Source organism: Papaver somniferum, unplaced genomic scaffold (assembly GCF_003573695.1).
Source record: "Papaver somniferum cultivar HN1 unplaced genomic scaffold, ASM357369v1 unplaced-scaffold_12, whole genome shotgun sequence".
In the NCBI taxonomy this organism is placed as follows: domain Eukaryota; kingdom Viridiplantae; phylum Streptophyta; class Magnoliopsida; order Ranunculales; family Papaveraceae; genus Papaver; species Papaver somniferum.
Window position 1 is genome coordinate 93,149 of NW_020621047.1, and position 24,083 is coordinate 117,231.

General features: G+C 34.4%; 2 protein-coding genes across 2 annotated transcripts; both read right to left on the reverse strand.

Annotated features, from left to right (window-relative positions):
- Positions 1 to 11,517: 11,517 nt before the first annotated feature.
- LOC113330897 (protein trichome birefringence-like 42) lies at positions 11,518 to 12,734 on the reverse strand. The gene is made up of 3 exons (XM_026577692.1): positions 12,472 to 12,734; positions 12,208 to 12,369; positions 11,518 to 11,866 (listed from the first exon to the last, which is right to left on the reverse strand). The coding sequence occupies exons 1-3, from the start codon at positions 12,732 to 12,734 to the stop codon at positions 11,518 to 11,520; spliced, it is 774 nt and encodes a 257-aa protein (XP_026433477.1).
- Positions 12,735 to 13,982: 1,248 nt separating this feature from the next.
- LOC113330899 (protein trichome birefringence-like 43) lies at positions 13,983 to 14,499 on the reverse strand. The gene is made up of 2 exons (XM_026577693.1): positions 14,493 to 14,499; positions 13,983 to 14,407 (listed from the first exon to the last, which is right to left on the reverse strand). Exons 1-2 carry the CDS (start codon positions 14,497 to 14,499, stop codon positions 13,983 to 13,985), a joined length of 432 nt encoding a protein of 143 aa, XP_026433478.1.
- Between the last annotated feature and the right edge of the window lie 9,584 nt (positions 14,500 to 24,083).

Genomic DNA, 24,083 nt, shown 5'->3' on the forward strand with positions numbered 1-24,083 from the left:
AAGATACTGTTCAAATGGACAAAAATATAAAAATAGGTAGGATGTAACCAATTTCATCCTACCAATTTTCAAATATTTTTTCTTATTTTTAATTTATATCAGGATGCATCCAGTTTCATCCTTACTATTTTTTTGTATCCATTTCACCCATACTAATTTTTACCCGTCCATTTGAACCATGTTTTAATAAAATTTGGACAAATGACCCATTTTCCGCTTTTTTAAACGATTCACTGCTCAGGTGACCCCAGAAAAAAGGTTATTTTGATATATTCTTTTTGTTTATTACCAACTGACAGAGTGTTGGCTGCATTCATCGGTTAGTTAGATTTGTAGCTGCGGTAAGAAAGAGTGTTTGGTTACACGGGGTTTTGGTGTTTGGTTAAGAGCTACACCTTACATGGGGTTTCCGTTAGATGTGTCAAACGTGTCGGCCTAGCCTATGAAGTAGCGTACTTAATGTGTTGCGTGTTATATACCGATGTGCTACAGATTCAAGCGTGACGTGCTGTGTAGCGCCAAAAAGATAACCATGTTGTTTCTTGTTGTGCTTTGCAGAAACACACTCATTCTATGTTTCGCAAAGAATAAACATTTTTCCGATATTTTAGATGTTATCTTTATTATTTTGGAAATTATTTAACAAAACCGGAAAAAGCTATCAAAAATGGGCTAGAATGAAGCTATTTTGTGAAATATACATGAAATGTAATCTATTGTATCATGTTTCATATCGCTTTATGCATGTTATGACGTGTTTTTTTAGCATGTCGTGCTTTGTTATCTTGCGTGTTTATGCGTCTCGGATGTTGTGATGTGCTGAGGTGCCTATTGAAAGCAAAACAAAATACCTTTCATAAAAAATGGTTTTCTTTCTTCTATATAAGTCATTCTGACAAGATTTCTATCGGATATTTTCAATATCATTCAAAATTAAATGATTTTCGTTTTTGGTTTGCTGTTACGATTGGGGAACGTCCTGTGATGAATAGACGCAATGGATATTTATTAGATATGAAGAGGCGTCTCTAAAGGTGTGATCACATAAGATACACATCTATTCCTATAGACGGTAATGACGTTTGTTGGAAATGAAAAACATCTCCAATAAGCATAGTCTCCTATAAATAGTGGTGATTTATTTTCATTCGAGTAATGAAACAAACATCAAAAATTTCTGATTTCTTTTTTCTCTAAGCCTTATCAGATTCTAAATATTGTGTGTTCTTGGTTGGGTCAAGGAAGTACAACTCTCGCCAATAACATTGTTAGGGATTTATTAATTACAAGGCCTTTTCATGCCCGTGCAAATGCACGGTCTAGGGCTATAAAATTATATCCCGTTCTTTGGTTAGTGCCAGTTATGCTTGGTTAACTACAAATCTGATCATTGAATTCTCCTGTTGTATCCAGTACATGCTAAAACTTACCAAGCGTCATTCAGTGTAGCATATTGCACCGGTCATTGGATTGCTGATTGCTCCATTTTACTTTAGATTTCTTGAAATTTTGGTGTATCATCATGTTAATTTATTTTTTTTGAACTGTAATTACTTGGGCGCTTAACAGGCTGTGGTAAGATGTTGGGCGGTTCAAGTGTCTTTTAGAAAATCCAATGGTTTTGGGCTTCTGAATTTTCAATTAAATTGTTGGACTGCTTATAAGTTTTATCCAAAAAGAAAAATAAAGAAAAAATAAATAAATCATGTTAACTTTACCTAAGGGATGCCGGTTAGGTTGTTAGAGAATAAAATGTCGTTGGAATTGATATCTCTATCAAAAAAAATAGAACCAACATTCATTTACCAAGGCAAAACTCAATTATTATCAAAGTACACATAGTGAGTAGGGTTCTGCCAATTTAGGTGTAAAGCCGGGCTAGTATTATGCACCCCGGCTACGATGTGATCGGGCCACATAATCAAAATATGCGGTCACTTTTTTTCCAACACGTATATAAACTTAAATCCTGTCCCCTCCAAATTCCCGTAAGACATTCAATTTTTGAGAAAAAGCATAGGAAGTTGTCTAAAAAAGTTAGTTAAATATTTTTGTAATAAAACTATTTTTCACTTTATTTTTTATTTTATATACGTGTCAAAAAAAGAAAAGGGACCACATATTTTGAGTATGCGGCCCGACCACATCGTATCCGCACCGAGTGTTATGGATGATCTGTCCGCACCACCATCCATTGTTGTAGGATACATGCATCTACTTTGTCCGATGAACAAACACCAAAGACCAAAGACCGGTTTACTTGGAAGATCAAGCCTTATCTTGGTGATGTTGACGACCTCTCTTAGTGAATTATGTTCTAACAATCTTGAATATTCTACATTAATCTTTCTTCATTCCATAATCTGCAATATCATTGCCTCGTAATGCAAATGAAAGAAACCTTCTCCGTTAATTTAGAAGAAGCTTACGATTAATGTAGAATTAATTCTTGTTGCAGTTCTCCTTTGTACTTAAGCCATGAGAGATTCAGTTGTGATTTCTTCCCAAGAGCTTTAACAGGCAATATAATTTTTTCCATATAAAAAGCATAAGAAACATAGTAGCACAGAATATATAGCAGTGTTTATAGAATATACACAATTAAAGGGTTGTTGATCATTTTGCTTGTTATTCGAAATGCATCTGTAACACCATCATAAACTCCCAAACATGCAGGATCATTACCTACACTAAGATTTTGCATGGTTACTTAGTTTTAGATTGAGTACAATCTCCAAAGAACCACCATGGAATTTTCTTTTGTGGTGGTGAATATCTGTTATTCCATAAACTGGAAAACCTTTGTTAATTATTTCGAAGACGTATGGTGCACGACCATTATTGGTCTTCTTGTTTATTTTACCTCCCATAGATGTAAACGCAAACGCAAACGCACCCTTGCGTTCAGGGTATTATGTGTTGGAGTTCCGAAGTCATGTACGTTATTTACTGATCCCGTTTAAACAAATTGGTTAGTAACAAAACCATTGAATTCGATTCCGCAGCGAAGGAACATTATCAGGCATAACTCACGTAGAATTTGTAATTCTTTAACCATTACTTCCTAAATTTGTATGCAATACTGAGATTCAACAACGACAATATGTAAACTCTGACTATGCATATAAATGTACCACATATATGCTTCATTACCCTCATTCCATATCAATGATCATCGCCTAAATGGTTCATTACTTCCTGAGATTCAACAACGGCAATATATAAAATATGATTATGCATATAAATGTTCCACCATATATGCTTCATTACCCTGATTTGTTAGACCATTACTGATCATCACCTAAAAGGTTCATTACCTTACCGTACCTGTTATAATGTTTTGCGAAGATGATTTTCTGGCATGTAGTACCTCTTTTCATTTTGATCTTCGTTTGTTTGATTCTCCTTCTGTCCATACTAAGCATTTGTGATCCCATTGTGCTCGAATCGACTGAGCACACAGTTGCGATAGCAGTATTTTCTACTAATCTGTCACAATGGACAATAGAATATGAATGGATGGTTCTCGTATGTTTATCCTTTTTGCTGATTGTTTGATGATTTTCCCCGGCTGCTGCATTGTTGGTTATCTGTATCCATATTGCAAGCTTATGAAAACCCAATTGGATGATGGAGGACCTTTCACTGTCGCTGGTTATTTGGTAGAGGATTTGGAAAATGTCAGAACATTTATAGAGAAAAATACCAAAAGACATGTCTTTTGGTATGGGATCCGGAAAGATCTAACAGCAGTGGTTTTTCGTAATATCTTACATAATGACCAACCGGTGTCTTTCATAATCAAAAGCAGCGTAACTATTTGGTAGGACACGTCTTCTCCAAAACATACTCAAACTCATCTTTTAGTTATTACACTAACATGAAAATCAAACCTTAAACCAAAAGACAGTCTGTAAAGATTGCATGATTTCAGAAGACGCGACATAAACATATCAAATTCAAACCTTGGAAATGTATAGAATGTAACGCCTTAGTGTGCAAATTAACCAAGAGTAGTGTCTTTCCGCCACCAGAACAACGGCAGCGATTTACTGTCTTTTCCTTAAAGACATCATATTTCGAAAAAAAACTAATCCATTTGTATTTTCCATGTGGCTTACTTTTATTGGGAAAAATATCAGGATTGTTGTGTTTCCGCCGCGTCAGCAAAATCATTCTCCTTTATATTAAGAAGAATTGATACTCACCAATTATTTGGGAATGGTCCAAATATTTGATGGAAAAAATCGGTCTTGAAACCAATAATACCACGTTCTTTTCGTTTTTAAATTTCTATTCTTATCAATTTTCCAATAAATTCTCCACCATAAGTTGATTTCTTGTCGTAGTTTTCTGTGCATAACTCAGTTCCGACAAAACAACATGCTTATCCATAGAGGCATAAATGTTGATTCCACTACTTTTCCAGTTTGTATAAATGTGAACAACCATTGTTTATGGCGCTACTTAATTTCTTAACTCTCTGCACGTATCATGGATTATGCCAGAGACATGCACTAGTGTACTTCAGAGATGGATGTTTGAAGTCTAAGGAGCAGATACACGATAGAAATTTTCGAAGACATAATGGTAGCTATTAAATATCTTATCTGCTTATGGAGCCCGACAAATGAAACTTTCAAGAATCATTAGCGATCGGCACCATGCTATATCAACTAGGAAGATTTTGTAATTTTATAGTCCCCCTTCTGACTAGTTTGGGATCGAGTTGCATATTTTTATTTTGTGATATAAACTTATTTTTTCGGAAAAATAAAAAGTAATTTTGAAATTATATTCCCAAATAAACTTTTATAACTAAGTCCAAAAATAACAATTTTCCCTTCGAAACAATTTTGGAAAATTAATTATCAGTGGAAGTGTGTCCATAATTGCCTACCTATTAGAGAAACGTGTACGACATTTGTAAATAATATAAAATGCCACATGTCCCCTTTGCACCAATGATATTGAAAGTATGGATCATTTGTTTCTACAGTGCTAGGTCTGCAAAGAAGTCTGGGATTCTATTCAGATTAATATTGTAGGCATTGTAAATGGATTATTTATGTATGATTGAATATGGAGTTGGTTTACTGATGAGAGTAATGTTGGATGTATGCAAGAATTTATTGTAATTGCAGGCTATACATTATGGCACATCTGGAAGACAAGATGTGATGTACTCCCTCCGTTACTAAAAATAACCTTGTTTGGTTTTCACAAAAATTAAGAAAACCAATCATTCTAGCCACTTTTTCATGTTTTTTTCTAATCTATCCTTATTTATGTATGATTGAATATGGAGTTGGTTTACTGATGAGATTTCCCAGTACTTTTCTCTCTCCCAAACCCGTTTATTATATTTATGGTTTATTTTTATATAAATCATCTGAGGAACCCAACTCTTGTTAGTTTATATAAATAAAATCATCAGTGGGACCCAATTATTATTATTTTATATAAATAAAATCACTAGTGAGACCCCAAAACATCATATTTGTTAATTTTTCCTTGTTACCCATGATGGAGAATGCAGTTTGTTCATCAACGTGGCTCAACAAAACAATAAGTTTGTTGATTGCCATAGGAATTGCCCTTAAAAACTACTCCAATCAATCCTATATTTAAATCACAAACCTTGAGTTCATCACGGTATGGTTCGATCTCCAAACCTTCCAAACGGGATCCATTCCACGGTTGAGTTATTTAGGATTCTTTTTTTCTTTCTTTTTTGATCAGTACGGGTTCATCTATGTTCTTCCATGACCTAATATTTTTCTTTTCTATATTATCGAACGACTAATAAAAATGGGTTTGGTAATTATTTTGTAGAGACTTTATCTATATGCATATATTGGAATTTATTTATTTTTTTCGATTTGTATGGCCATACAACAAACCTAGAGGGGTATCGATATACAAAGCTTCGAACAATTTACAGATTTTCATATTTACTACTTTATAACTAACATAACTAACGGTTAGGGCTAGAGTTAGTGTTTTTAGGGGTATATAAAGGAACACCCGAAATTAAAAGAAAAATTGATTTGATTTTCAAACCCTAACTATGAATTAATCTAACTTAATCACTAATCATATTTAATTTAAATAATTTAATTATTAGCATTAATTAATGGAGGATATTACCATTAAAAAATTAATAGGTTAAAAAGGTTTTGTTGATTACTATTTCATTGTCCTATTTTGTCATCTTGTGAGCCCTAAAAACCAAAAGTTTGGAGCCCATATAATAGGCTTCAAAAATAAACTATATGACTCGAATTTACTAAGTCACTCAACAATAGCGAATTTTTTAGGTTATTCTCAGAGTCAATAATATTGCCAAATTTGCCTTATTGATTGGATTTTTTTTGCTTTTTTGTACGCGAATGCTCATTTCCACCGTCTTTTCTCTTATGAATCCCTGGATAACATCTAGTTAGACGGGATTTCGGCGTTTGGATAGTTGAATTTCAAGAAAAATGTAATATCATTCACCAAAAATAACTTTTTTGCCTCTATAAGTCATTCTAACAAGAACTCTCCACCGAAGGTCAACTTTTTCCGGTGGTATTCTGTGCACAACTCAATTCCGAAAAGAAGCATCCTTCCCTTAGAGGCGTATACAATGACGGATTTGAGGGTGGGTTGGGTGTGCTCCAGCCACCCCAAAAATTCTAAATACAACCCAATTTTCATTTTTTCAAAGGAAAATTTTGTGGGAAATTTTTTTAGCCCACCCTAAAAATTCATTTTTAGCCTAATATATTTGATTTAGCCCACCTAAATTTTCAATCCTGCTTCCGTCGCTGGGCGTATATGTCGAATCCCCTATATGTCCAGTTTGTGTAAGAAATAAAGAAACTTGCGATCATCTTTCTGTTCACTGTGAATGGGCATTTTACTCATGGAACTACCTTCTCAACTCTCTGCATGTCTCATGCCAAAGACATTTACTCATTTATTTATTTCAGGGCTGGAGCTTTTATAGAGTAAGGAGAGGCAATAAGATACTATTAATGTTCTTCCTTATGCGATCATCTAGGAGATTTGGAAAGATAGTGATGCTTGGGCTCGTGGTGGTAAATCCAAGATAAGGGATGAGTTGGTTTAGTTGTTAGAGACTTACCCGTTTATGGTGCTCAACAAATAAAACTTACAAGAATCATCCGATAAGCATTATATTCTATCATTGGGAAGACTTTGTAATTTTGTATATTCCCTTTTGAATATGTTGGGATTTTTGGACCACTCTTGCCCATATTTTTCTTTTATGATTTCGGGAAAAAAAATCATTTTATAATTTTGTTCCCAAACTAACTTCTAAAAGATAGCTTCCGTATGTATATCCAAATTCCAAACATCCTCTAAGGTCTTCTCAAGGTTTGCCACATTCTGACAGTAATTTCCACTTTGAGTTGCTTTATATAGCAACTAGCAAGCCATTGAGTGACACTGGACACTGGACAGAAAGTCAAGTAATTTAGGTTACATGATGCTTCAAAAAGAAAAAAAGAAAAAATTCATAAAGTAAGTTAGGTTACTTGATATTTCAGAACTAGTAGTAAAACACTAAGGTGGTCAAAATTGGAATACAAAAAACCCATTCAAATGTTGAGATCCATTAAAACTCCATATTAAACAAACGTGATACAAAAACTCTAATTTTTTAAAAATTCATACAAAAACCCCAAATAAAATTGGTTTCATATTATTTTGGCTATTTTTTTTTTATCATGAAACCAATTTTTTTAATGATGAAACAGTAAGTTTATGATGAAACCAAATTTGGTGGTATTGTTTCTAGTCAGTGGCGGTGTTGGTTGGTGGTGGTGCTTCTTATGGTGATGGTAGTGCTAATATTTGTTGGTGGATAAGGTGTTGGTTGCTAGTAGTGTAGTAGTTGATGGTGGATATGGTGGTGGTGGTTGGCGATGGTAGTGGTGGTGGTTGGTGATGGTAGTGATGGATATTGATACAAAAATCCTAAATATTCATATAGTTTGGGGGTTTTGTGCTACTTTTATTTTGATTGTTTTTTTGTGGATGGATAGTAACACCTTTAGGGTTTTAACTCATGGCCCGAGAAAATAAGAACGATTTTTTGGGGACCATGGTTTTTTTGGGGGACCATGGTTTTATTTTGGGTAAAGGCATTAGAAGTAATTCTAGGTCACCCCATATCTCGTTATTTATTTAATACTTAATATACCCTCTTAATTAATTTTAGGTTATGATTAGTGAATGATTCAGTTAAAAATAATTAGTGAGATTAAATTAAAATATGAGTTTACTATTAGTTGAGTAGAATTATTGAGAGAGCAGAGTTAGAGAAGATGAAGGAGAAAAACATGGAAAATAATTTTTTTTTCCAATTCACTAAGTTTGAGTATTCAAATGATGAAAACCCATTTGATTCTTCATCTCCATCCTCTCCTAGAATATTTGTTAATCTTCAAAATGATCTGGATTTGAACTGGATTTTGAACAGTTCCGTTACTTTATATGAAGAACAAGTAACGGAACTCATCTGAAGCTGTAGTTCGGTTGCCCCGTGAGATGAACAAGTAACCGAACTCATCTGAAAGTGTAGTTCGGTTACTTGTTCGAAACACGCAGGTTACCGAACTCTCTAATAATTTCTAGGAGTTACAGCGTTATGTACGGTTGGTTCTTAACTAACCGAACTTTGGTGTACAAAGTTCGGTTGGTTCGAAAACTGCATGCACTTTTGATCTAACCGAACTTTACGTAATATAAGAGTATATAAGTTTACAACGTTCGGTTCTTTCGCAAACTTGATCCTAACAGCTAACCAACCGAACTCTGAGTTCGGTTTCTGCGATAAAATTGTGAAGTTACCGAACTTAACAAACAAAAAAAATGTGAAGTTCCAGCATCTATTGGCTAAGTTCGGTTACTTTGTATTTTTAAATTTTTTTGCGAACAAACCGAACTCTATTGGCTAAGTTCGGTTATTTTGGAACTCAACCTAGTGGCCACAACAACACAATTCGGTTAGACTGTATTTGTTTTTTTTCGGTTCTAAGGGTGGAGTTCGTTTACTTTGTAATTTTAAATTTTTTTGCGAAACAACCGAACAGAGAGTTCGGTGACTTAGTTTTAAATCCAATAGAACCGAACTGTTCTTCCTGTTCTTCATTTTCAAGAAGTTCGGTTAGTAAACTAGGGTTTTTTGGAAAATCAACCTAACCGAACATGGCTCTATAACTCCTATTAAAACCCTATTTTGATTATTTCTATTCGATTGAAGCAATCAAAATCAAATTAAAGCGAAGAGTTTGTTGGAAAATACCTACGGAGTGGTCCCATGGCAGAATCAGGTTGCGGCTGACGTCTTTTATACTCGATAAAATTATTATGTAACCGAACTTAAATGTGATTGCATTGATGTTGTTACATTTCTTAAATAGGTGGTGGTGGTGGTGGCGGGAGGAGGTGGTGGTGGTAATCGGTGGTTGGTGCTGGTGATAATCGGAGGTGGTGGTAATCGGCGGTGGTGGTGGTAATCGGTGGTAATCGGTGGTTGGTGGTGGTGATAATCGGAGGTGGTGGTCGTGGTAATCGGCGGTGGTGGGCGGTGGTTGTGAGAGGAGGTGGTGGTTATATATATAGGTGGTTATTAGGTTGGTTTTAAATTAAATTAGATTAAGAGTATGTTAGTCATTTCAACGTTTTAAGACACTTGTTATCACTATAAGGAAGGTGGCCTAATAAAATCACGGTCCCCTCAAAAAGACCATGGTCCCTAAAAAATCATTCAAAAATAAATAAAGAAAAGGGGTTGCCTGAGATAGATGGGCTTGTATGATGGACCTGTTTGGTTACTTTAGTAAATCGGCTCTAATAAAGGCCTTAGACAGTATAAGTCGTTATCCTTTTTGTCTTAAGTTAAGATCTTACATTTGGTGTATAAGTCGTTTTCCTTGTTGTCCAAAGTTTTGTATAAGGTGTATATAAACAACCCTGGTTTCATCTTTTTACTATCATTTGGTTTATATTTACAGGTACTTCATCGATTTTTCTCTAAATATGGCTTCTTATTCTGAATCCATGACACTATATATCGACGGTTGAACTAAAATTTTGAGCCAAATGACATGGGCGGGGGCAACTGACCCCAGTGGGAAGAGCCAGCTGTGTTCATACAAAAAATGGTTAGTAATACGTATCTTTTTTGATGCATTAAACATCAAACCCCTTATTTCAAAATTTCTGTTCCAAAGACACTAAATCAATAATTCGTGCAAACAATCGAAGAAGATGTGAATGGATTTAATAGTCAAGTAGGGTTACTCGGGCCTGTTCATTAGGCTTGTTTAGTGAACAAATAACCCTAAGTTTCATCTTTTTTATTATTATTATTATTATTAACCAAAAATCTCATCACAAATTTGTTTTTTTTTTTTTTTTTGATCAGTACAAATTTGTTTTTTGTTATCCAGCATGCACACGATGATGACGATGATTTCAGCAGGTAATAGTGAAGACTCATCATCATCAACATCTTTAGTATTCAATAGCAGTGATCTTTTTATTAAGATTTTCTTGAGTTTACCCGTCGAAACTCTACTTGTTCTCAAACCGGTATCAAAACATTGGTCTCATCTCCGATTCATATTTCAAGCAAAAATATTACCAGGTTCATTAAAACAAACTTTCAGTGTCTGGATTCTGTTTTCTCCGTCACGCACATAATGAACAACCAAGTTATGGTGTAATTTTTCGTGATAAAGCCAAAATCAGTAGTTCTAATGTCAGTTTTCTAATCCAAGTGAAAAAAGGACTAGTAGGATTATATATTCAACAATCTTGTAATGGTCTTCTTTTGTGCTATCGGCCTTTTGGTCTACGTAACGGAACTCGTTATACTTACAACCCTTCCACAAGACAATTTAGAATGATTCCTCCACCACCTCCATTCCAACAAGAAAAAATGAATTCTAGTTCGATTGCAGGAATTAGCGAATCGGTATGGAAATGGTTGTGTTTCCTTTAGCCAATACTTGCGTTACCGTATATTAAAGGTAGTTGTGGAAGGAAATGGTGATGAAGATGAGTTGAAAGCGTTGATACTTTTACCTGGCAATGGCAAGATTGTATCTTATGATCTCAAGAAAAATAGTCTCAAAGAGATTTGTAATAATCGGTATGTTGAATTTCTACATCCTGCTTTTGTTGGATCACTTGCAAATGTTTGATATGTTAGTTTTCTTTAGGATTTAGTATCATATTTTGATTAAATTAAGTTAAGGACTGTTTTTTTATGGTTCAAAATATGCATTGTGAGTTATATTAGGCCTCTAATACAAATTTTTTTTCTTAGTGGCAGAAAAATGTGATTGAAAATGTGCAAATTCGCTGAATGACCCATACATTACCATCAACTTTCACATGCAACGATTAGATATATATTTGATTCACACCAAACTCTTAATTAAATCCCAGCCAAATATATCAACCCTTTTTTTTCAACATTCGGGTGCAAAGACATTAGGTTATCAATATGGGCAAATTCATATCAACTCTATGCGTTCTTGTTTCTGGCCGGCCAACAATAGATGCATAAAGAAGATGATTCCATGTATCTGGTACCCCAGCCACACACCAATGGCCACAATCACGAAGCGTCCGACCTTGATTGGTATAATATGATGGATGAGCATCTTTTCTTAGTTGTGACATGGTTGTCACGTCCAATAAAATGACAGGATTCGACATTTTACTTAACACTTCCTTGAGTACAGCAACTCCTGGTTCTGGAATTCCAGGATATGTAGTACCATTAATTGGTGTTGTGTGATCTGCACAAGTCGTGTGTGGGAAACCACAATCCTTGCCCCTAAAAAAGAAGAATTAGTCGCAGTTTAGATATACACGACATATTAGAAACCATCTTGTTAAAATTGAGCCCTCTGGGAGTGTTATACTCTTTTTAGAAGTAGAAAAGCCATAAGTTAGGTTCAGAATTTTTTTTCTTTTTTCGAGAATTTTCAACAATTTTTTGTTTTGTTTAATTTTTTGTAATTTTTTCTTTTTTTACTTCTGATTTCTAGAATTGACTTTTCAAATATTTCTGGCGCTGATATCCAAATACCCTCATATTCAACGGTGATCTAGAACAAAAATATAAAAATTCCATATGCAATCATACATCCAGAAAATAAATCGTAGAAAACTTACTTCGGATGCGTAGGAGAAATTCCTTGATAGAAAACTTGAGTTTTTTTGGGGTCAATATTTTTGTCAACCCAAGTTGACCAAGTTGTTAAACCTTTTGCAAAAGCTGCGAGACGATCATCTATATCTTTGTATGTCTTGTTTCCTTCCTGAATTTTATCCCAACTTCAAACAAAAAACTTTTAAGGAAATCTTTATCTAACAGAAGTGATATATAATGGATGGATGACATGTAGAATTAGACATTTAAGGAATTAAACTTCTTACTGTTGTATTTTTCCTTTGTGGAACCACCAGTGCCAAGTGTTGAAGATCACAACATCTACTTCTTTCCACAGATCACCCGTGCTAATGGTGTCGATCTTTAGAATTCGTTCCTCTAATTCAACTAGGAATGGTTTGTGATTGTCGATGTTTATAATTCGTTTAGGTATCTCCTCTAACTCAACTAGGAATGGTTTGAAATTAAAATGTATAGAAATGTTATACTCAGGATCCTGCATGCACAAATTCGAAGAAGGTATTACCATGCATGCCCTCGCTATAAACCAAGCAACGTATACAAACAACTTATGCATGCCCTCGCTATAAACCAAGCAACGTATACAAACAACTTCTTATGCCAATATTCAGCTAAGCTCACGTGAAATGAAAATACAAAGCGAATGGTTTAACTATATAAGTGAACGGTTTACTTGTGGATGGACCATGCATTTGGACATCTCAACTTTCCTGGATATACAAAGACAAGGAGGAGAGAATTTCTGCTGGTACTTTTGGTTATAAAGATCATCTTGTCAACGTGAACATGACGGTGGATACTACGAAATGTAGTTGGAATCAAGTTATCTGATGCTTTTCATGCTCTTAATGACATGAAGGATGACGGTTTGATCAAAGAAATGCCCATGGAATTAAGCAAGGTTTCTGACATTGTCTCAAGTGCGCCATCTTCTGATAAAGGGGGTTTCCGATAATATCAACAAGGAGACGTTGGGGACATATCGAAAGAGAAAAGTTAAAAAAGGGCAAAGCTGGGAAAGCTAGTAATCAAGGAATGGTTAATTCTCAAGCTTCCATAATCACCGTAAGGAAGCAAGCTGCTGCAATAGCTTTGAGTTCTAGTAAACCTATGCTCGAATCACAAGAAGGTTTAAAAGTGAGTGTCGAGGTTGAGAATGATAATCCTCTAAGGCAAGGCAGGACGAAGTAATCACTACTCTCTCAATTCCCTTGTTTCCTCTTTGTATGGAATCTATCAACAGATTTCAAGGTTTCGGAAAAAAGGAAGAAGTTGCTACATCTCTAGTTCTTTCAGATTCAGAGGTAAGCAACTCTAAGCCATCTTCTTTTGCACCAGTTCCAGGATCGATTAGAAGAGCTAATTCAAAATCCAAAGCTACGGGGATGTTTCCGAACAATGCTCTTGACTCAAATTTGAAAGGCATGCAGATATCGGTGAAAGAACCTAATAAGATTTCTACAACAGGTCTCATTGAGTCTCTTTCAGTGATGGGTTTCAGTTTTCCTTCTTTTAAGGAAGATCGTCAAGAAATGTTTAAAAATCTAGCTTACAATCACAAAGAGAAAATAAGTGTTTAGTGAATTCCCTATCTACCCCATAAGAGATGGATTATTTAAGGATAGAGTTCCAGGCATAGAACATGGTCTGATTAAGAGAACGACAACAAATACTACCTCCATTTTTTTGTAGGCCAAAATGAAAAGGTGTAAGTATCCTTTTTGAAAACCAAAGAATTAATCGACTTATAAGCTAATTAATAAAATGTAGCTAAAAGGGTGTTTATAAAAGAGGTTTTACTAACCGTAAAATTAATGGATGCCATGGGGACGCCATGGTAAGTAGTAAAATTTGCATTAGGAATAGCTGCATGAATCATGCAAGCAAAAGACACCCACTGGTTATTACTGATTGAGTCACCGACAAACATGATTTTTTTACCCTTAAATCTGTTGACCAAATCCAGGCCATCAAACCTAGGTGGATCACATCCTCCAGTTGGGCTCCATCTGTATTTGAGATATTGTTTGTCAGGTCGACCATTACTAAGACAATGGAAATCTCCAGGGATGAATGGGCATTGAAGTGAATCATAAAGAGGATACGATTCATCGTAAACCCAACTCCCTTTATAAAAATCGCAGTTGCCTCCTACATTAACAATTCTGGCATGTGTGTCATCTAGAAAAAAAGGAAATTACAAGTATTAACAAACTATTTACAAGATAAAATGCATAATGCTGGTAGCTTCTTTTGAAAGAAAAACCAGCCATATCTTAGAAACAATCACGCGGAACGAAAAAGAAAATTTCTTAGATTTTGCAACTTAATTAGATCTTTATATAGGAACTCGATTTTGGTTTGGCCATGAAGGTTGTTAGACATTTACTGTGAGCCAACCAGAATCCTCTATTGTGACAGCAGGTTTCTATCTCTATTTTCTATTTTCTTACACCTCTTTCATGGAATTATTATAGGAACCTTTGAGCCAGCTATTTTGTTACTTGATTATGGAAATATTAATCATGTCCTTGAAATTCAACTTATTTCATACCAAAAATGGTTACTAAATAACCAACTTTTTTGACACAAAATTGGTTAAAAAGACCAAAATCAACAATTCCTGGATGAAAAAGACTTGTACATTTTGATACTGTTTAAATGGACAAAAATTAAAAAGATACTGTTCAAATGGACAAAAATATAAAAATAGGTAGGATGTAACCAGTTTCATCCTACCAATTTTCAAATATTTTTTCTTATTTTTAATTTATATCAGGATGCATCCAGTTTCATCCTTACTATTTTTTTGTATCCATTTCACCCATACTAATTTTTACCCGTCCATTTGAACCATGTTTTAATAAAATTTGGACAAATGACCCATTTTCCGCTTTTTTAAACGATTCACTGCTCAGGTCACCCCAGAAAAAAGGTTATTTTGATATATTCTTTTTGTTTATTACCAAGTGACAGAGTGTTGGCTGCATTCATCAGTTAGTTAGATTTGTAGCTGCGGTAAGAAAGAGTGTTTGGTTACACGGGGTTTTGGTGTTTGGTTAAGAGCTACACCTTACATGGGGTTTCCGTTAGATGTGTCAAACGTGTCGGCCTAGCCTATGAAGTAGCGTACTTAATGTGTTGCGTGTTATATACCGATGTGCTACAGATTCAAGCGTGACGTGCTGTATAGCGCCAAAAAGATAACAATGTTGTTTCTTGTTGTGCTTTGCAGAAACACACTCATTCTATGTTTCGCAAAGAATAAACATTTTTCTGATATTTTAGATGTTATCTTTATTATTTTGGAAATTATTTAACAAAACCGGAAAAAACTATCAAAAATGGGCTAGAATAAAGCTATTTTGTGAAATATACATGAAATGTAATCTATTGTATCATGTTTCGTATCGCTTTATGCATGTTATGACGTGTTTTTTTAGCATGTCGTGCTTTGTTATCTTGCGTGTTTATGCGTCTCGGATGTTGTGATGTGCTGAGGTGCCTATTGAAAGCAAAACAAAATACCTTTCATAAAAAATGGTTTTCTTTCTTCTATATAAGTCATTCTGACAAGATTTCTATCGGATATTTTCAATATCATTCAAAATTAAATGATTTTCGTTTTTGGTTTGCTGTTACGATTGGGGAACGTCCTGTGATGAATAGACGCAATGGATATTTATTAGATATGAAGAGGCGTCTCTAAAGGTGTGATCACATAAGATACACATCTATTCCTATAGACGGTAATGACGTTTGTTGGAAATGAAAAACATCTCCAATAAGCATAGTCTCCTATAAATAGTGGTGATTTATTTTTATTCGAGTAATGAAACAAACATCAAAAATTTCTGATTTCTTTTTTCTCTAAGCCTTATCAGATTCTAAATATTGTGTGTTCTTGGTTGGGTCAAGGAAGTACAACTCTCGCCAATAACATTGTTAGGGATTTATTAATTACAAGGCCTTTTCATGCCCGTGCAAATGCACGGTCTAGGGCTATAAAATTATATCCCGTTCTTTGGTTAGTGCCAGTTATGCTTGGTTAACTACAAATCTGATCATTGAATTCTCCTGTTGTATCCAGTACATGCTAAAACTTACCAACTGTCATTCAGTGTAGCATATTGCACCGGTCATTGGATTGCTGATTGCTCCATTTTACTTTAGATTTCTTGAAATTTTGGTGTATCATCATGTTAATTTATTTTTTTTGAACTGTAATTACTTGGGCGCTTAACAGGCTGTGGTAAGATGTTGGGCGGTTCAAGTGTCTTTTAGAACATCCAATGATTTTGGGCTTCTGAATTTTCAATTAAATTGTTGGACTGCTTATAAGTTTTATCCAAAAAGAAAAATAAAGAAAAAATAAATAAATCATGTTAACTTTACCTAAGGGATGCCGGTTAGGTTGTTAGAGAATAAAATGTCGTTGGAATTGATATCTCTATCAAAAAAAATAGAACCAACATTCATTTACCAAGGCAAAACTCAATTATTATCAAAGTACACATAGTGAGTAGGGTTCTGCCAATTTAGATGTAAAGCCGGGCTAGTATTATGCACCCCGGCTATGATGTGATCGGGTCACATAATCAAAATATGCGGTCATTTTTTTTCCAACACGTATATAAACTTAAATCCTGTCCCCTCCAAATTCCCGTAAAACATTCAATTTTTGAGAAAAAGCATAGGAAGTTGTTTAAAAAAGTTAGTTAAATATTTTTGTAATAAAACTATTTTTCACTTTATTTTTTATTTTATATACGTGTCAAAAAAAGAAAAGGGACCACATATTTTGAGTATGCGGCCCGACCACATCGTATCCGAACCGAGTGTTATGGATGATCTGTCCGCACCACCATCCATTGTTGTAGGATACATGCATCTACTTTGTCCGATGAACAAACACCAAAGACCAAAGACCGGTTTACTTGGAAGATCAAGCCTTATCTTGGTGATGTTGACGACCTCTCTTAGTGAATTATGTTCTAACAATCTTGAATATTCTACATTAATCTTTCTTCATTCCATAATCTGCAATATCATTGCCTCGTAATGCAAATGAAAGAAACCTTCTCCGTTAATTTAGAAGAAGCTTACGATTAATGTAGAATTAATTCTTGTTGCAGTTCTCCTTTGTACTTAAGCCATGAGAGATTCAGTTGTGATTTCTTCCCAAGAGCTTTAACAGGCAATATAATTTTTTCCATATAAAAAGCATAAGAAACATAGTAGCACAGAATATATAGCAGTGTTTATAGAATATACACAATTAAAGGGTTGTTGATCATTTTGCTTGTTATTCGAAATGCATCTGTAACACCATCATAAACTCCCAAACATGCAGGATCATTACCTACACTAAGATTTTGCATGGTTACTTAGTTTTAGATTGAGTACAATCTCCAAAGAACCACCATGGAATTTTCTTTTGTGGTGGTGAATATCTGTTATTCCATAAACTGGAAAACCTTTGTTAATTATTTCGAAGACGTATGGTGCACGACCATTATTGGTCTTCTTGTTTATTTTACCTCCCATAGATGTAAACGCAAACGCACCCTTGCGTTCAGGGTATTATGTGTTGGAGTTCCGAAGTCCTGTACGTTATTTACTGATCCCGTTTAAACAAATTGGTTAGTAACAAAACCATTGAATTCGATTCCGCAGCGAAGGAACATTATCAGGCATAACTCACGTAGAATTTGTAATTCTTTAACCATTACTTCCTAAATTTGTATGCAATACTGAGATTCAACAACGACAATATGTAAACTCTGACTATGCATATAAATGTACCACATATATGCTTCATTACCCTCATTCCATATCAATGATCATCGCCTAAATGGTTCATTACTTCCTGAGATTCAACAACGGCAATATATAAAATATGATTATGCATATAAATGTTCCACCATATATGCTTCATTACCCTGATTTGTTAGACCATTACTGATCATCACCTAAAAGGTTCATTACCTTACCGTACCTGTTATAATGTTTTGCGAAGATGATTTTCTGGCATGTAGTACCTCTTTTCATTTTGATCTTCGTTTGTTTGATTCTCCTTCTGTCCATACTAAGCATTTGTGATCCCATTGTGCTCGAATCGACTGGGCACACAGTTGCGATAGCAGTATTTTCTACTAATCTGTCACAATGGACAATAGAATATGAATGGATGGTTCTCGTACGTTTATCCTTTTTGCTGATTGTTAGATGATTTTCCCCGGCTGCTGCATTGTTGGTTATCTGTATCCATATTGCAAGCTTATGAAAACCCAATTGGATGATGGAGGACCTTTCACTGTCGCTGGTTATTTGGTAGAGGATTTGGAAAATGTCAGAACATTTATAGAGAAAAATACCAAAAGACATGTCTTTTGGTATGGGATCCGGAAAGATCTAACAGCAGTGGTTTTTCGTAATATCTTACATAATGACCAACCGGTGTCTTTCATAATCAAAAGCAGCGTAACTATTTGGTAGGACACGTCTTCTCCAAAACATACTCAAACTCATCTTTTAGTTATTACACTAACATGAAAATCAAACCTTAAACCAAAAGACAGTCTGTAAAGATCGCATGATTTCAGAAGACGCGACATAAACATATCAAATTCAAACCTTGGAAATGTATAGAATGTAACGCCTTAGTGTGCAAATTAACCAAGAGTAGTGTCTTTCCGCCACCAGAACAACGGCAGCGATTTACTGTCTTTTCCTTAAAGACATCATATTTCGAAAAAAAACTAATCCATTTGTATTTTCCATGTGGCTTACTTTTATTGGGAAAAATATCAGGATTGTTGTGTTTCCGCCGCGTCAGCAAAATCATTCTCCTTTCTATTAAGAAGAATTGATACTCACCAATTATTTGGGAATGGTCCAAATATTTGATGGAAAAAATCGGTCTTGAAACCAATAATACCACGTTCTTTTCGTTTTTAAATTTCTATTCTCATCAATTTTCCAATAAATTCTCCACCATAAGTTGATTTCTTGTCGTAGTTTTCTGTGCATAACTCAGTTCCGACAAAAAAACATGCTTATCCATAGAGGCATAAATGTTGATTCCACTACTTTTCCTGTTTGTATAAATGTGAACAACCATTGTTTATGGCGCTACTTAATTTCTTAACTCTCTGCACGTATCATGGATTATGCCAGAGACATGCACTAGTGTACTTCAGAGATGGATGTTTGAAGTCTAAGGAGCAGATACACGATAGAAATTTTCGAAGACATAATGGTAGCTATTAAATATCTTATCTGCTTATGGAGCCCGACAAATGAAACTTTCGAGAATCATTAGCGATCGGCACCATGCTATATCAACTAGGAAGATTTTGTAATTTTATAGTCCCCCTTCTGACTAGTTTGGGATCGAGTTGCATATTTTTATTTTGTGATATAAACTTATTTTTTCGGAAAAATAAAAAGTAATTTTGAAATTATATTCCCAAATAAACTTTTATAACTAAGTCCAAAAATAACAATTTTTCCTTTGAAACAATTTTGGAAAATTAATCATCAGTGGAAGTGTGTCCATAATTGCCTACCTATTAGAGAAACGTGTACGACATTTGTAAATAATATAAAATGCCACATGTCCACTTTGCACCAATGATATTGAAAGTATGGATCATTTGTTTCTACAGTGCTAGGTCTGCAAAGAAGTCTGGTATTCTATTCAGATTAATATTGTAGGCATTGTAAATGGATTATTTATGTATGATTGAATATGGAGTTGGTTTACTGATGAGAGTAATGTTGGATGTATGCAAGAATTTATTGTAATTGCAGGCTATACATTATGGCACATCTGGAAGACAAGATGTGATGTACTCCCTCCGTTACTAAAAATAACTTTGTTTGGTTTTCACAAAAATTAAGAAAACCAATCATTCTAGCCACTTTTTCATGTTTTTTTCTAATCTATCCTTATTTATGTATGATTGAATATGGAGTTGGTTTACTGATGAGATTTCCCAGTACTTTTCTCTCTCCCAAACCCGTTTATTATATTTATGGTTTATTTTTATATAAATCATCTGAGGAACCCAACTCTTGTTAGTTTATATAAATAAAATCATCAGTGGGACCCAATTATTATTATTTTATATAAATAAAATCACTAGTGGGACCCCAAAACATCATATTTGTTAATTTTTCCTTGTTACCCATGATGGAGAATGCAGTTTGTTCATCAACGTGGCTCAACAAAACAATAAGTTTGTTGATTGCCATAGGAATTGCCCTTAAAAACTACTCCAATCAATCATATATTTAAATCACAAACCTTGAGTTCATCACGGTATGGTTCGATCTCCAAACCTTCCAAACGGGATCCATTCCACGGTTGAGTTATTTAGGATTCTTTTTTTCTTTCTTTTTTGATCAGTACGGGTTCATCTATGTTCTTCCATTACCTAATATTTTTCTTTTCTATATTATCGAACAACTAATAAAAATGGGTTTGGTAATTATTTTGTAGAGACTTTATCTATATGCATATATTGGAATTTATTTATTTTTTTCGATTTGTATGGCCATACAACAAACCTAGAGGGGTATCGATATACAAAGCTTCGAACAATTTACAGATTTTCATATTTACTACTTTATAACTAACATAACTAACTGTTAGGGCTAGAGTTAGTGTTTTTAGGGGTATATAAAGGAACACCCGAAATTAAAAGAAAAATTGATTTGATTTTCAAACCCTAACTATGAATTAATCTAACTTAATCACTAATCATATTTAATTTAAATAATTTAATTATTAGCATTAATTAATGGAGGATATTACCATTAAAAAATTAATAGGTTAAAAAGGTTTTGTTGATTACTATTTCATTGTCCTATTTTGTCATCTTGTGAGCCCTAAAAACCAAAAGTTTGGAGCCCATATAATAGGCTTCAAAAATAAACTATATGACTCGAATTTACTAAGTCACTCAACAATAGCGAATTTTTTAGGTTATTCTCAGAGTCAATAATATTGCCAAATTTGCCTTATTGATTGGATTTTTTTTGCTTTTTTGTACGCGAATGCTCATTTCCACGGTCTTTTCTCTTATGAATCCCTGGATAACATCTAGTTAGACGGGATTTCGGCGTTTGGATAGTTGAAGTTCAAGAAAAATGTAATATCGTTCACCAAAAATAACTTTTTTGCCTCTATAAGTCATTCTAACAAGAACTCTCCACCGAAGGTCAACTTTTTCCGGTGGTATTCTGTGCACAACTCAATTCCGACAAGAAGCATCCTTCCCTTAGAGGCGTATACAGTGACGGATTTGAGGGTGGGTTGGGTGTGCTCCAGCCACCCCCAAAATTCTAAATACAACCCAATTTTCATTTTTTCAAAGGAAAATTTTGTGGGAAATTTTTTTAGCCCGCCCTAATAATTCATTTTTAGCCTAATATATTTGATTTAGCCCACCTAAATTTTCAATCCTGCTTCCGTCGCTGGGCGTATATGTCGAATCCCCTATTTGTCCAGTTTGTGTAAGAAATAAAGAAACTTGCGATCATCTTTCTGTTCACTGTGAATGGGCATTTTACTCATGAAACTACCTTCTCAACTCTCTGCATGTCTCATGCCAGAGACATTTACTCATTTATTTATTTCAGGGCTGGAGCTTTTATAGAGTAAGGAGAGGCAATAAGATATTATTAATGTTCTTCCTTATGCGATCATCTAGGAGATTTGGAAAGATAGCGATGCTTGGGCTCGTGGTGGTAACTCCAAGATAAGGGATGAGTTGGTTTAGTTGTTAGAGACTTACCTTTATGGTGCTCAACAAATAAAACTTACAAGAATCATCCGATAAGCATTATATTCTATCATTGGGAAGACTTTGTAATTTTGTATATTCCCTTTTGAATATGTTGGGATTTTTGGACCACTCTTGTCCATATTTTTCTTTTATGATTTCGGGAAAAAAAATCATTTTATAATTTTGTTCCCAAACTAACTTCTAAAAGATAGCTTCCGTATGTATATCCAAATTCCAAACATCCTCTAAGGTCTTCTCAAGGTTTGCCACATTTTGACAGTAATTTCCACTTTGAGTTGCTTTATATAGCAACTAGCAAGCCATTGAGTGACACTGGACACTGGACAGAAAGTCAAGTAATTTAGGTTACATGATGCTTCAAAAAGAAAAAAAGAAAAAATTCATAAAGTAAGTTAGGTTACTTGATATTTCAGAACTAGTAGTAAAACACTAAGGTGGTCAAAATTGGAATACAAAAAACCCATTCAAATGTTGAGATCCATTAAAACTCCATATTAAACAAACGTGATACAAAAACTCTAATTTTTTAAAAATTCATACAAAAACCCCAAATAAAATTGGTTTCATATTATTTTGGCTATTTTTTTTTATCATGAAACCAATTTTTTTAATGATGAAACAGTAAGTTTATGATGAAACCAAATTTGGTGGTATTGTTTCTAGTCAGTGGCGGTGTTGGTTGGTGGTGGTGCTTCTTATGGTGATGGTAGTGCTAATATTTGTTGGTGGATAAGGTGTTGGTTGCTAGTAGTGTAGTAGTTGATGGTGGATATGGTGGTGGTGGTTGGCGATGGTAGTGGTGGTGGTTGGTGATGGTAGTGATGGATATTGATACAAAAATCCTAAATATTCATATAGTTTGGGGGTTTTGTGCTACTTTTATTTTGATTGTTTTTTTGTGGATGGATAGTAACACCTTTAGGGTTTTAACTCATGGCCCGAGAAAATAAGAACGATTTTTTGGGGACCATGGTTTTTTTGGGGGACCATGGTTTTATTTTGGGTAAAGGCATTAGAAGTAATTCTAGGTCACCCCATATCTCGTTATTTATTTAATACTTAATATACCCTCTTAATTAATTTTAGGTTATGATTAGTGAATGATTCAGTTAAAAATAATTAGTGAGATTAAATTAAAATATGAGTTTACTATTAGTTGAATAGAATTATTGAGAGAGTAGAGTTAGAGAAGATGAAGGAGAAAAACATGGAAAATAATTTTTTTTTCCAATTCACTAAGTTTGAGTATTCAAATGATGAAAACCCATATGATTCTTCATCTCCATCCTCTCCTAGAATATTTGTTAATCTTCAAAATGATCTGGATTTGAACTGGATTTTGAACAGTTCCGTTACTTTATATGAAGAACAAGTAACGGAACTCATCTGAAGCTGTAGTTCGGTTGCCCCGTGAGATGAACAAGTAACCGAACTCATCTGAAAGTGTAGTTCGGTTACCTGTTCGAAACACGCAGGTTACCGAACTCTCTAATAATTTCTAGGAGTTACAGCGTTATGTTCGGTTGGTTCTTAACTAACCGAACTTTGGTGTACAAAGTTCGGTTGGTTCGAAAACTGCATGCACTTTTGATCTAACCGAACTTTACGTAATATAAGAGTATATAAGTTTACAAAGTTAGGTTCTTTCGCAAACTTGATCCTAACAGCTAACCAACCGAACTCTGAGTTCGGTTTCTGCGATAAAATTGTGAAGTTACCGAACTTAACAAACAAAAAAAATGTGAATTTCCAGCATCTATTGGCTAAGTTCGGTTACTTTGTATTTTTAAATTTTTTTGCGAACAAACCGAACTCTATTGGCTAAGTTCGGTTATTTTGGAACTCAACCTAGTGGCCACAACAACACAATTCGGTTAGACTGTATTTGTTTTTTTTTCGGTTCTAAGGGTGGAGTTCGGTTACTTTGTAACTTTAAATTTTTTTGCGAAACAACCGAACAGAGAGTTCGGTGACTTAGTTTTAAATCCAATAGAACCGAACTGTTCTTCGTGTTCTTCATTTTCAAGAAGTTCGGTTAGTAA

Bases quoted from the DNA above. Each gene is read 5' to 3' on its own strand.
- LOC113330897 (XM_026577692.1), bottom strand. From the start codon at position 12,734: ATGGTAATACCTTCTTCGAATTTGTGCATGCAGGATCCTGAGTATAAC. The intron at 12,370-12,471 runs GTAAGAAGTTTA...TTTTGTTTGAAG, and splicing joins CACAAAGGAAAAATACAACA to TTGGGATAAAATTCAGGAAG. The intron at 11,867-12,207 runs GTAAGTTTTCTA...CTTCTTTTTTAG, and splicing joins ATTTCTCCTACGCATCCGAA to GGGCAAGGATTGTGGTTTCC.